Source organism: Rhinopithecus bieti, unplaced genomic scaffold, assembly GCF_001698545.2.
Source record: "Rhinopithecus bieti isolate Rb0 unplaced genomic scaffold, ASM169854v2 scaffold_71315, whole genome shotgun sequence".
Lineage (NCBI taxonomy): Eukaryota > Metazoa > Chordata > Mammalia > Primates > Cercopithecidae > Rhinopithecus > Rhinopithecus bieti.
The window spans coordinates 11935-25944 of NW_016826344.1; the positions used below are offsets into that span (position 1 = coordinate 11935).

General features: G+C 60.3%; 1 gene segment (V, D, J or C); it reads right to left on the bottom strand.

Annotated features, from left to right (window-relative positions):
• Nucleotides 1–4153: 4153 nt before the first annotated feature.
• Nucleotides 4154–13383, bottom strand: LOC108522945 (Ig epsilon chain C region-like). The segment is given in 7 exon segments: nucleotides 4154–4237; nucleotides 4317–4438; nucleotides 6485–6808; nucleotides 6898–7221; nucleotides 7307–7627; nucleotides 7825–8133; nucleotides 13287–13383. Coding segments are annotated over 7 exon segments (1581 nt in total).
• Nucleotides 13384–14010: the final 627 nt, after the last annotated feature.

Here is a 14010-nt window from a genome sequence, read left to right on the forward strand (position 1 = left end):
TTCCTGCCCCAGCAGACACGGCCGTGCGGCTCCACGTCATGTCTGGTCTGTGGTCTGGCTGTGGTGGGGCCAGGTGTGTATGGCCAGGGCTCTGTGACCCCACCGGCCATGGGGCTTCATGGCTCCACATGGCTCCACAGGGCAGGGTGGGGGCCACAATTCAGGGAAACAGGAACAGACACGGTTGGAGGCTCAGAGACCCTGAGACAGAGATGGTGAAGGGGAGACACAGGGCCAGAGAGGGTCCCCCACCGCCCGCAGGGGAAGGGCGCCTGTGAGTGGACCCCTGGTGAGGGGCCTTGCGGCCCCAGGGCGGGCATCCGGCTGGGGAGAGTGAGTCTTGCACTGCTGGGTTGGAGTCACTCCGGCCTGGCCTCCCTCAGCCTGCCCCATGGGCCACGGGGGGTCCCAAACTGCAGCCCAGGGTGGGGGCATGGGGGGCACCCCGTCTCCTAGCTGCAGCCCTGCAGGTCAGGTTGGCCAAGGTGCCTGCTCTACCCTGTCCAGCACTGCCCAGGTGGCACTCCTACTGTGGATCACTGGGGAGCCGGCCGTAGCGTTGGAGAGATCCCGCCAGCGAAGCTGGCCCTGGAGTCAGGGGAGGCCAGCTCTTTCTGGGGGCTCGGGTGGCACTGGCAATGGGAGGCCAGGGGCGCTTCACAGAGGAGCTGCTGCCCCGGAGTCCTGGAAAGTGTGGGCATGAATGGAAGATGCCCTGGCCATGGGGCCGGGCCACCCCGGCGGAGGCTATGGGGTGAAATCCAGGGAGTGTCAGTGAGGCCGGATCAGGGCAGGTGGGGGGCAGAGGAGGAGGGAGGTAGCCGGGGGCTGCCCCAGGGTCCTGGGAAGACACACCCTGGCGGTTCAAGGAAGCTCTGGAGCTTTTGTTATGAACCTCGGGATGCCCCAGCCCTCGCCAGCGGGACGTGGCTGCTGTGTCTTAGTCATTTCTGCCTGCAATAACAAAAATACCAGAGACTGGTGGGTTCATCAGCAACATTCATTTCTCACAGTTCTCGAAGCTGGAAGTTCAACGTCAGGATGGCAGCAGGGTCAAGTTCCAGTAAGGGCCGCTTCCTGGTTCACAGACCCCCATCTTTTCGCTATGTCCTCAGGTGGCGGAAAGAGGACAGGGCTGCTCTCTGGGGTCCCTTTTCTTTAGTGTCTCTAGTGAGATTAGGGAACGAATCACATTTTTGAGAGTTCCCCCCTCAGGCCCTAACCATCTCCCCAAGGCCCCAGCTCTGCATGCTCTCACTCTGGGATTAGGGCTGTCACACATGAGTTTTGGGCAGACACAGACGCTCAGTCCATAGCACCACCCCTGTCTGCCTCTGCCTCTCCCCATCCCTGTGTCTCCTCATCTGTCTCCAGCTAGGACACTTGTCCTTGGACCTAGCCCCCTTGATAATCCAGGGTGCCCTCACCTCGAAATCCTTGACAATCCACGGTGCCCTCATCTCGAAATCCTTACCTTGATGGGATCTGCAAAGGCCCTTTTGACAAATAATGCTGCACTCAATGGCCCCAGGGGCTAGGATGTGGCTCTATCTTTTGGGGGCCATGGTTGTACCCACTGGTGGGTTAATAGGGGAATAAAGAGGGGGATGGAGGAACCCTGAGACAGCATCCTCTTGCTTCCAGGAGGCCAGGCCATGTGGAAGGCAGGGGCGCTGTTCTGAGCCTGGGTGTGAATCTAGGCCTCTGCCCCTCCCCACGGGCCCCCTCTGTCCCCTCTACGTGGGTGCTCATCCCGGCTTCCTCTCAGGCCTTTGAGGGGGGGAGTTTTCTGTGTGCGAGGATGTCTGCCACAGTGGGGCAGTGAGCTGGCTCCTTGTTGCCCTTGCTGTGGGGTGATGGGGGTCTCGAGATCTAGAGTGAGGGCAGAGAAAGGAGTCACTGAGCTCTGCCCGCTGGAGGGGCTCCCGGTCCGGGGGACCTTGGCTGCGGAGGGCCGGTCTGTTGTAGGAGACATGGGTTTGCAAGACCCTGGGCTGGTGATGGGGTGGACTGAGGGCCTGGCTTCCTGAGACTGTGTGTGTGTGGGTGTGAGCACGCCCGAGCATGTCAGCACGTGTTTGTGAGTGCATGATTGGTGTGTGAGTGCAAATGTGTAGGAGAGGTGGAGTCTGTGTGTGTGAACCTGTGTGTTTTTGCATGTGCGAGTGTGTGCCTGTGTGTCTGTGAACGAGGGAGTGTGTGAGGAGAGGGGCAGCGGCTGTGGCCTTGGCCATGTCCTGCGACGCCCCCTCCTCTGGTGTTGCTTGGACCCAGTCGGCCTCAGCACTGCCCACTTTGGAGTTTTCTACCCCATAGGGAGCCGTCGCTCCTCACCTTCTCCCCTGTGCCCAGCTGCTCTGAGGTCACAGTGGAGGACAGGGCGGGGGACCAGGTGCCGCTGTCAGACTGTGGCAGGCTTGCTTCATTCTGTTTTGTGCCAGACTCCATGTGATGTGGGTCTCCTGGCACAGAGCGAGGCTCTCCCTGTGGGGCCATCACTGTGAGAGGACTCTCCTGCATTGGGGCATTTTGCCAACTTGCCCTAAAAAGTGGTCTTAGCAATTCACGTGCCCTCAGTCAGGGCCAAGAAGCACCTCTACCCCCTTTATCCCCTCCTCCCTACTTTCACTTTTCTAATTGTTAAAATGGTTTCTTTGTATTATTGGCCACTGGGTGAACCTATTGCTCACCTTTCTTCTTGATTCCTGAGTGCTCTTTGTATATGAGGGAACCCTGCCCTTTGTCATGCCTATTATGTATTCTCTCCCATTTTTAGGATATTGTGGACACCCTTGTAAACAGGTCTCTCCAGTCAGGGAAGCTGCATGTTTGCCCTGAGGCAAGGTATGGGTCATGCCCACCTGTGACCCCGATGGTTCTGGGACCCTAGCCTGCTCCTGTGTCATCTCAGCTCTTCAGGAGGTCCAGGCTGGTGGGCGGCTGTGGGATGGGGAGTCAACTTTGTCTGTGCTCAGTGGGTGGTAGATCAGGGTGTGTGGCCAGTGGTCCTGGGGGCCGCCACCAGCCCCCACCTTGGTGACTGTGCAGCCACATTCTTGGGGCCTCCTGCGCTGACCACAGCATGGGCCCCTCTTCTGGTTTTGCCCACAAAGGGGTTGATGTTGCTTGTTGCTTTGACTTTATCTGAGAAGAGGCATGATTCTGGGCTGAGACCAGCAGACCAGGCATGACAGGGCTGAGCTGGGGAGTCTCTGGGGTGCTGAGGGGTGATTGATGGGAACCACTGCTTAGACACTTTGGTTCTCAGGACCCCAGAATGGCCCCTGCCCTTCCTTCCCCTCTGGCTCCTCCTCCACATCCTCAGGGGTCCTGCCTCCCACCAGCCACTCCAGGGCCACAGACACCTCCCAAAGAGCACTCTGGAGACGTGGGATTTGTGAAAAGGAACTTTACTAGGAAACCCAGAGGGAAGGAAATAGGACTGCTGAAGCCAGAGGCTGGACGAGGTCACAGGGATGAGGTCAGCAGCTGCTGTCCCTGCAGGAAACCCCTCCTCTGGCTGTGGGAGCCCCTCTACCCACTCCAGGGGCCCGAAGTCCCCAGCAGTCCTGTGGCCTGGCCTCAGAGAGCTTCCCTGTTCCTTCACGCTGCAGGGATGGGGGCTGCGGATGGATGGAGGGGTGGGTGAAGGGAAAGAGGGTGGGTGAGGCCTGGGGGACGGGATGCCAGGCACTTGGACCTCAGGGGTAGAAGGGTCAGACCAAGGCTGGGGAGTGGGGCCGTGGGCTGGCGTTGGGCTGGACGCAGACTCAGCTGTGTCCTGGGCTGGGTGCTGGGCCCTCCTTGGCTTTTGGTGATTGTACAGTCAGAATGGGAGTGACCCTGAGACCCAGGGGCCTGGGATGAGCTCAGAACGGCCAGCAGCCACCCCCTCCTCGATGACTCCGTTGAAGGGACAGACACTGTTTTGGGGTGGGGGCTGCGACTGGTGGTTCTGTCGGCACCTTTAACCTTGCGGCTGAGCGGGCCCCTCTGGGCTCAGATTCACTGGCCATCAGCCCACAGTAGTGACCTTGCGCCCCCTTTTCTTGTCTGCTTCCCTTTTCCCACCCAGGGCAGGGCACAGCCCGAGGGAGGCTCAGGTGCCGGCAGAGAAGCAGCTAGGCCTGGTGGAGCGCGAGTGGCCCGTGGCCTAGGCGTGGGGCTGGAGGATGTTGGTGTAGTCAAGGGAGGTCTGGGGCCTCCCCTGCCGCGTGGCTGAGAGGAACCGCTGCACCTGAGGGGAGGGCGTGGGTCAGGGCGCTCTGCTGGCTCTGCCCAGCCCCCTGCCCTGGCCCCTGGAGGTGGGTGCCCACCATGAGGAGTGTGATGGCAGCACTGTAGCTCACACTGAGCAGGAAGAGTGTGGCGAAGATGCAGAGGCCAGTCCACGTCCACAGCGCCTCACTCTCGGCCTCCTCCACGCACACGTCCAGCTCTGGGAGATCTGGCCAGTCAGCCCTCCCAGCTCCACAGTGGCAGTGGTGGTCGGGGACAGAGCCCCTTGCTGCTCTCGGCAGCCCTTGCTGCTGTTCGGAGTGGCAGAGTACCCTATCAGGGGCCCTCTGGGACTGCGCAGAGCCGCCAGCCGACCCTGAGGGTGGGGACCCAGGTCCTGAGTCAGTCAACAGCCCAGGACCAGGCTGACCACTCCTGACCTCTCGTCTGTGGGCCCCCACTCTGGCCCCATTTTCCCTCTGTTCCTTATGGCTTTTCTGGTTACCTCTACTCCACCTCTCTCTAGACCCCACCCCCTCCCCAGAGAAGGATCCAGCACCTTGGTACAGGAGTGGCCCCTCACTCAGGGCTCTCGGAAGGATGCGTGAGCTCTGCAGCCTGGCTCCCAAGACCTGGGACTCACTGCGTGGGTGCTCTGAGGGGCTGTCCTGGTGTGGACTATGAGCCCAGGCCTGTGGGAGTCCAGAGCGGCCTCCTGGCCCTACCCTGGCCCGGCGCCGCCTACCAGCCTGGTCCCTCTGGCTCCTCTTGCCCTGGGTCCCCTCCACTCCCTTCCCCAATGCCCTGAGTTGCCTGCTGGTCATGGGCCACCAGCAGGCGCAGGTCCAGCCTCGGCCCCTCACACCTCTTTCTGCTGCTCCCGGCCCGGAGCTGGGTGCAGGTGGGCCGGGATGTGAGAGTGAAGCTGAGTGCATGGCTGTGATGGTGTGGAGGGACTGTCTTCAGACATAGAGGGGCTGTGTGCTCACGGGGTGCCCAGCACCTGTGTTTGTGTGGATTTGGTGGGTGCTGTGCACTTGGTATGCATGACCACGGGGAGCGTTTGGATCGGGGGTGTCAGATGCACCCGTGGGTTTGAGGCCTGGGAGGGGCATGTAGCCTGCTCTGGGATTCTGGTGTGGGTGAGAGGGGGAGTGGGATGGAGCCCAGGTCCTGGGGTGCATCCATCCTGTGTTTGACAGGGTGACAGGGAGGGTTGGACTAGAGGATACCATGTGAGGCCTCTCCATTTCTGTCTGGGATCCAGCGGCCCAGGCATGACTTAGAGGAAGTGCTTGGGAGTAGCCTGGCTGGAGGCAGCATGGGAGGCGGAGTGTGGGCCACATGTGACCATGTGTGGGGTGCCTTTGGCATCCTGGTGGTGGTGCAGGGCGCTGTGGAGTCGCTATGGGGCCTGGTACATGCCCAACTGTGCCTTGAGTGGGCGTGACTGGGTGTGACTGGGTGTGTGAGGCTGGCCGTTCCCTGGGGGCCAACTCAGGATGGACCGAGGGGCAGGGGAGGGGCAGTAGGAGAGGGGGCCTGGGTGCTGACCTGGGCCTGGTGAGCCCACAGGGCAGGGTGGCGGAAGCTGTGGGGTGTGAGTGGGCTCGGCCTCACTGGCCCTGTGCTGGGGCCAGGGCTCTGCAAGGCGGGGCAGGGCACAGAGGCGAACTGCAGTGGCACAGACTCGGGGGAGGGCTGTCTGGGGTCCTGTGTGCCTGTGTGGGGGTTTCACTGAGGGCTGTTTTTCCACCTGGAGGGGCCTGTGTGCCCATCTACACCTAGGGGTTCAGGGGCTCCTGTCCAGGGGGGTAGAAGCCAAGTCCCCAAGAGAGAGGGCCGTGGGGGCTTGGCTCCCTTGCCCCCTTCCCTGAGGACCTTCCCTGGGTCTTTGGACTCCTTGGAGGGGGTGAACCCAGAGTAGGGGCAGAGAGGGCCCAGGGTATCTGTGATGAGTCCCTGCAGATACACTGTTTGACAAATACCCCTGACATGAAGACAGATGGATGAAATGGTGCCTCAGCCCTGCCCACCTCTTCCCACTGCCCCTCCTGGGGGGCCCATTCCTCTGTGCCAAGATGCCCCTGCCCACAGCCCTGCCCGCTGCCAAGAACGGGTGTACCCAGGGCTCTGAGCAGGCACGGTTTATTGGGGGTGGCTTCCTGAGGTGGTTGCAACAGTGGACAGAAGGTCTGGCCAGCCCTCCCCACTGCACAGCTGGATGGAGCCCTGAGAGGGAGGGAGGCAGGAGTGCATCATTTACCGGGATTTACAGACACCGCTTGCTGGACGATCCATGAGGGGCTCGCTGCCTCATGGACTGCACGGCAGATGAACTCGTCTTTCTGCTCCCATTCGGCCTTAGTCACCTCCAGGCGGCTGAAGACGAAGAAGCCGGAGCCCTTGGTCTTGCGGGGCTGCGTCAGGCTGTGCCGGGCGTCCGGGAGCTGCACCTCACTGTGCAGCCACTGCACCGATATGTCCTCAGGCATGAAGTTCTGGATCAGGCAGCCGAGGGTGCGCTTGTCCCGGCTCTCCAGCTTCTCTGGCGTTGCAAACACATAGACTTCCGGGGCAGCACGCAGGCCTGTGGCCAGACATGGGGTCAAGCCCAGGCTCCGCTCGCTCGCTCCCTCCCTCCCTCCTCTCCACAACCCTGGCCTGCCTGTGGCTCACCGCTGGTCTTGGTCGTGGACCGCACGAGGGCCCTGGGGAGGTGGGGGTGGGTCACCCTGCATTGGTAGGTCTCCCCCTCGATCCAGTCTTGGGTGCCCACCGGCAGGATGGACGTAACGGTTAACGTGCCATTGCGCTGCTTCTGCTCCCTTGCGGGGACCTGGGGCACAGGCTTCCCACTGGCCCGGGACCAGGTCAGGGTTACGGTCCCCTTGCTGGGTGCCAGGTCCACCACCAGACAGGTGATCGTGGGCGACTTGCTGATGAACAGGTCAAACGGGCTGGGCCGGCTTAGGTAGGCACTCACCCCTCTCGGGTTGGAATCTGTGGTACACCGGAGGACTGTGTGAGGCCCGCCCGCCACCTTCTCTGGCCTCTGTGGTGGCCACCAGGGAAGGTGGGAACGTACCTGCACACTTCTTGGTGCTGTCCTCAAAGGTGTCACCTTGATAGGTGACCTGGCAGGTGTAAGTGCGGTCCGACAGCCAGTGCTTCTGGTTGAGGGTGAGCTCACTTTGTGTGGAGGCCAGCTCACCCTCCTGCGTGGCAGGAGGGGTGGGCGAGTTCACTTCCATGACCTGCCCGTTCTCCAGCCAGGTGACATTGATGGCCCCTGGGGTGTACCCGGAGATGAGGCACAGGAGCTGGACGGTCGGGGGAAAGTGCCCGCCGCCATCGCAGGATGACTGTAAGATCTTCACGGTGGGCGGGGTGAAGTCCCTGGAGCAGACTGGGGGAGAGCTGATGGTCATGAGGGTTGTTGGCCTCCCTGAGCTCTGTGCGCCCTCCCTCTTGCCCCCACGTTCCTGGCCTGGGTACCCAAGCATGCTGGGTGTTCCCACCCACCCCCTCACCCCCTGCCCACTCTGCCAGCCCTCAGCCTGGCACTCCTGGGAACTGTGGTCTCTGAGCTTGGCCCTCTCTTACCGCCAAAGGTTTTGTTGACCTCTTTGTCTGCGGACGATGGAGTGTGCACCACATGGCAGGTGAACATCTCCTTGGCCCATGCACCCGAGACGGTCAGCAAGCTGATAGTGGCATAGTGACCGGAGGGCGTGAAGGTGGTGGCTGGTAAGGTCATAGTGCTTCTGTTGAGGGAGCCTGCGTCCCAGGTCACCATCACCGGCTCCGGGAAGTAGCCCGTGGCCAGGCAGCCCAGGGTCACGGAGGTGGCATTGGAGAGAATGTGTTTGCAGCAGGGGATCAAGGGGAAGACGAAGGGGCTCTGTATGGAGGCTGTGAAGACAGAACCTAGTCAGTGCCAGCCTCGGGCCAGGGCCCATCAGGCCTGGGGGTCTGGATGGAGGAGCTAGGGACCCCATGGCAGCCCAGGGATCCAGATGGCCAGGCTCATTCTGGGCCTTTATCCCCACAAGCCCCCAGCCCAGGGCACCTCCCAGGGCCGCCGTTCCCCCACCAGAAGCTGTTGCTCAGCCACTATCCTCAGGATGGGCTCAGGAAGGGGGTGCCTCCAGGATGACCCCAGCGTCCCCATCAAGGCGCTGCAGCGTGGGCACTCAGAAGCAGAGGCACTGGGCCATGCCCCTAGGCTGAAACCCGGGGACCCCATGGGACGTGGAACACCAGAGCCCCCCCACTTCACACTCTCTCTGGGCTCATGGTGGATGGTCTGCTTGCCCTCCAACACCGACTCCCATCCCCCGAGGCTGTGGTCTCAGCTCCTCGGGCTCTCGAGTGCCGAGCCCCCATCTCCCCAACACAGCAGCCCCCCCCGACCTGCCAGACGCCCATGGTGCTCTGCCTACTCCTGACCTCTAGGGGAGGGCGGGAAGGCTTGCCCTGATGCCCCGGGCAGTCCCTCCCACAACAGAACCCTGGCCCAGACGTTGTGGTCTGCACAGCGTGGCCCTTCGCCCCGGCCCGGAGCCCCAAGTCACCAGCCCATCCTGCCCCTGGAGCCCAGTTTAGCTTGGTCTTGAAGTCTGCTCTAGGCACCCTGAAAATCACAGTATCCAGTCCCACTCTGCCCACCGGGACAGCCAAGTTCAGCTGAGACTGGCCCACCGCAGGAGTCACCCTCTGAAGTGCACTCTAGGCCAGCCTGGTTCAGCCTGGCCCAGGTCAGCCCAGGACCTCCCCTTGCAGGCAGCAAACTCTCATTTCAGTCCAGCCAGCTCAACCAGCTTGCTTCTGTCTCAGCTCCTCTTACTCAACCAAGTGAGAATGGTCAGTCCAGCTCAATTTAGCCCAGTCCAGTTTAGCTCAGCAAAGCTGGACTTAAAATAGCCACCTCACCCCAACTTCACACAGATGAATCCAGTCCAGATCAGCTTAGTCAGCTAAGTCTAGCCTAGCTAATTAAATCCAGTTATGACCAGCTCAACTAATCCTACTCAGCTCAGCCCAGCCCAGCCGAACTCCGTTTAGCCCAGGCCAGGCCAGCCCAGCCCAGTCCAGCACAGCCCAGTTTAGTTGAGCTCAGCCTGGCCCAGCCCAGCTCATATTAGCCCATCTCAGCTGAACCCAGTTTGGCCCAGCCGAGCCCATCCCAACTCAGTTTAGCCTAGCTCAGCTCAGCCCAGCTTACCCAGTCCAGCCCAGCAGCCCAGTTCAGTCCAGTTTAGCCCAGCCCACCTAGGTTCAGCTCTGCTCAGTTCAGCCAGGCCAAGATCAGCTTTATCCCAGCATTTAACCCAGTTTAGATCACCCCCAGCCCAATCAGTTCGAATGAATCTAAGCCCCAACTCACTCCAGCCTTCTACGCCCTGTCCCATCTCAGGCTACTCCACCCAGCCTAGCCCTCCCCAGGCTCACAATTTAAGCTCAACCCAGCTTAGTCAGCCCAACCAGCTAAGCTTGGCTCAGGTCTGTCCAGGCTCAAACCCAGCTCCATCACCTCAGCCCAGTGGCCTGGTCCAGCCAAACCCTGTTTAGGGCCAGGCTCAGCCCGTCCATGTGAACTCAGCTGAACCCAGCTCAGTCAGCCCAGTTAAGTTAACCTCAACCTGACCCAACCCAGCCATATTAGCACATCTCAAGCTGAACTCAGTTTAGCCCAGCCCAACCTAGGCCAAGCTGGAACCCAGGTTAAGGTAGCTTAGCCTTAGCCTAGCCAGCCAGGTTGCCCCAGTGCCAACCTAGCTCAAGCCCGGCTCAGGGCTAGCCTAGTTCGCACAGCCCAGCCCAGTTCATTCTGGGTCAGTTCAGCCACCCCAGCCCAACTGAACCCAGTTTAGACGCTTGGCTTAGTTCAGTTCACCTTAGCCTGGGCCCAGCCCATATGGAGCCCATGCTGAACCCAGTTTAGCACAGCTCAGGCCTCAACTTTAGTTCATCTTTAGTCGGGCCCAGGCCCATGTGAGCCCAGCTGAACCTTGGTTAGCCCAGCTCAGCCCAGCCCAGCCCACTCAGGGGCTAGCTGGTTCAGTGTCCAGTTCCCTTTGGCACAGTTCAGTTCAGCCCAGCCCAGTCAGCTCATCCCAGCTAAACCCTGTTTAGCTCAACTCAGTCAGCAGTCTAAGCCCAGCTCAGGTCCCGCTTCTAACCATGTTCATCTCACAGTCCCTCACCCAGCCTAGCCCTCCCAGCTCACCAATTGAGCTCAAAACCCAGCTTAGCCCAACTAGCTAACTTGGCTTAGGACAGTTTTTTTCCAAAGTTCAGCCCAGGTCTTCCAGTCACAGCTCAAGCCAGGCAGTCCAGCTCCATCTACTCAGGCCCGTTGGCCCGGCCAGCCAAACCCAATTTAGGCAGGCCAGCCCAGCCCATGTGAACTCTTGTGAGCCCAGGCAGCTCATTCCGAGTTCAGTTAACAACCTGACCCAGCCCAGCCCATATGAGCACATCTCAGCTGAACCCTAGCCAGCCCAGCCCAACTAGGCCAGCTGAACCCAGGTTAGGTTAGGGCCCAGCCCAGCCCAGCTCGCCCCAGTTCAACCTAGCTTCATCCCGCTTGGGCGAGCTTAGGTTCAGCCCAGCTGAAACCAGTTTATCACATCTCAGCTCAGTTCAGTTCCACTTTTGCCTGGCCCAAGCCGATATGAGCCCAGCTGAACCTTAGGTTAGTCCAGCCCAGCCCACTCAGGGCTTAGCCTATTTCAGCCCAGCCAATAGCTCATCCCAGCAGAAACCCAGGTTTAGATCACCTAGCCCAAATTCAGTTCAATAATCTAAGCCCAGCTCACTCCAGGCTTCTACCCCGTCCATTTCAGGTCACTCACTCAGCCTATCTCTCCCCAGCTCACACCCAATTGGGCTCAACCCAGCTTAGCCCAACCAGCTAAGCTTGGCTCAGGTCTGTCCAGCCAGGCCCAGGTCTTCCAGTCACAGCTTAGGGCCCAGCCAGGCCAGCTCAACTCAGCTCCGCTCCATCCACCTCAGCCCAGTTGGCCCTGGCCCAAGCTAAACCCAGTTTAGGACCAGGCCAGCCCAGCCCATGTGAACTCAATTGAGCCAGGCCCAGGTCAGCTTAACCTCAATCTGACCCAGGCCCAAGCCCATATTAGCACATCTCAGGTGAACCCAGTTTAGCCCAGCCCAGGGCCCAACCCTAGGCCAGCTGAACCAGGTTAGTTGGGTTAGGTTAGCACTAGCCCAGCCCCCAGCTCAGCTCAGGCTCACCCCACCCCAGTCCAACCCTTAACGCAGCCCGGCTCAGTAGCCTAGTTCAGCCCAAGCTCAGCCATCCAGGTCTACTTCTGGTCAGTTCAGGGCCAGCCCAGCTGAACCCTTTGGCGCAGCTCAGCTAGTTCAGTTCACCTTAGCTTGGCCCAGCCCATATGAGCCTAGGCGTGAACCTAAGGTATTAGGCCCCAGCCAGCCCACTCAGGGCTAGCCTGGTTCAGTCCAGTTCACTTTGGCTCATTCAGTTCAGCCCAGCTCAGATCAGCTCATCCAGCTAAACCCAGTTTAGCTCACTCCCACCTCGGACTCACTTCAGCAATCTAAGCCCAGCTCAGTCCAGCTTCTAACCCTGTCCATCTCAAGATCCCTCACTCAGCCCAGCCCTCCACAGGGTCAAACCCAATTTAGCTTAACTAGCTTAGCCCAACCAGCTGAGCTTGGCTCAGTTCTGTCCAGCTCCAGCCCAGCTCAGCTCAGCCCTTCCAATCACACTCAGGCCCAGGCCAGGCCCACTTAGTCCAGTTCAGCTTGACTCAGCCCAGCTGAACCCAGTTTAGTCTAACCCAGCACAGTTCAGCTGAACCCAGTTGAGCCCAGCCCAGCTTAGTCCACTCAGGCGAGCCTAGTTTAGCCCAGTTCACTTTGGCACAGTTCAGCCCAGACCAGCTCATCCCAGCTAGAATTCACTTTGATCACCCCAGCCAATTTAGTTCAATAATTTAAGCCCCTGCTCACCCCGCTTTAACCCTGTCCATCATCAGGTCTCTCATCCAGCCTAGCCTGCCCTCACTCAATCAATTTAGCTCAGCCCAACTTAAGCCTAACCAGCTAAGCTTGGCTCAGGTCTGTTCAGCTCAGCTCAGCTCAGCCCGGCTCAGTGCAGCCCTGCTGAGCCCAGGCCAGCTCAGGTAAGCTCAGCAGGTAATACCCTAGCTTGGTGTCATTCAGTCCAGATAGTCCACGAACACCCCTTTTATCCTAAGTAGAGAACTGTAGCTTGTCTCTACTCCTGTGTCGGCCCAGCTTATTTCAACCAAGTCCAGTCGAGTCCAGGTCAGCCTAATTTAGCTTAACCCAATCCTGGACCACTCAGTGCAGGCCACCTCAGCTCAGCCTGATTTTGCCCTGCCCCTAGATAAGTCCAGCTCAGTCCACCTTAGGGCTTAGAATAACCCAGCTCAAACCTGGCTCAACTGAGGGTAGATCATTTCACTCTACCCAGTCCACTCACTCAACTCAGCTAAACCCACCTGGCCCGGGCCAGCCCCGATTGCCCTGGCTCAGTACAGCTCAGCTTGGCCAGCCTATCCTCTAAAGGAACAGGGTAGCCTTCTCAGCCCACCCAGCTTGCCTCAGCTCAGTCTGTTCTGCCTGTCCATCTAGTCCACTCAGTCCATCCCCCTCAGACTTGCCCAGATCCGCCAGTCGCGCAGTGCAGCTCAGGACGGCTCCCTGCTGCCGTCTACCCACCCTCCCTCCTGGCTCTGGGTTGGCTGTCCCTGTCCTAGGGGTGGCAGTCTGCACCCAGCCTAGCCCTGCCCAGCGTGGGGCCTCTGACCTTTTTAGTCTTGGGTCCAGCTCTGTCCCAGCCCCTTGCCTTCTCCAGGTCGGCGTTAGGCTGTTTCTAGCTTTCCTGTGTCCCCACGCAGGGAAAGGATGCCTAGAGTCCATGCAGTGACCAAGAAGCTTGGTTGATGCTGTGAGGGTGGCCCAGGAGTTCCCTCCCTGTCAGGGGCCCAGGCAGCCTCTCCCTCACTGCTGCCTGGGCCAGCCCCTCGATTGGGGTTCCCTGTGGCCTGGGATACCTGAAGTGCCGGGTCCTCCATTTGGTGCCCGTGGCTGGTGTGGCCCATCTGGCTCCCTGTCGCGTTCCTGGATAGCTCCCAGATGATCGGTAACCATGGTGGTTATTTTTATGCCAGGCAATGGAGCCTGGGTAGGGGGAGCTCTGCCTCAGTGCTTTCAGCTAAAATGGGGTGGGAACCCCCGGAGGCCCGGGCCGCCCTGGAAGTTCCCTTTTCTCTCTGTTCTTGGGAAGTCGATTGAGCAACAGCGGGGGCTCAGGTGAGGCTCCTTTACTACAGACACGCACCGAGTACTGGGGGAGGTTCTCTGCCCTCTCAGCCCCCACCCCGGGGCCCCTGCCCAGCTCCCAGGCTCTCACTCTTGATGCATGCCTGGGCTTGGTGGTGCCGGTCAGCAAACTCGGGGTCCCGCTGCCTGGGAAAGGGAGAAGGTACTGGGCAATGCCACCTCTGCTTCCACAAAAGCCTTGTGAAGAAAGGATGGGGGCTCTTTTGTGCAGGAGAATGAGGCACACTAAGGTGAACTGGCCCTCAGGGGCTGCGTGTCCAAGGTGTGCATGCAAGGTTTCCTGATGGCCGCAGCCCTCGTCCCCATGACCCGCTTGGAGCTGGCACCCTGCACGGTGGCCTCACCTTGTACTCACTCTCAGGTCACCATCCTGCAGCCGGGGGTCCCCAGCTGGGCTGCTCCTCAAGGCGAGCACACGCAGGCGGGGGCCTGGCC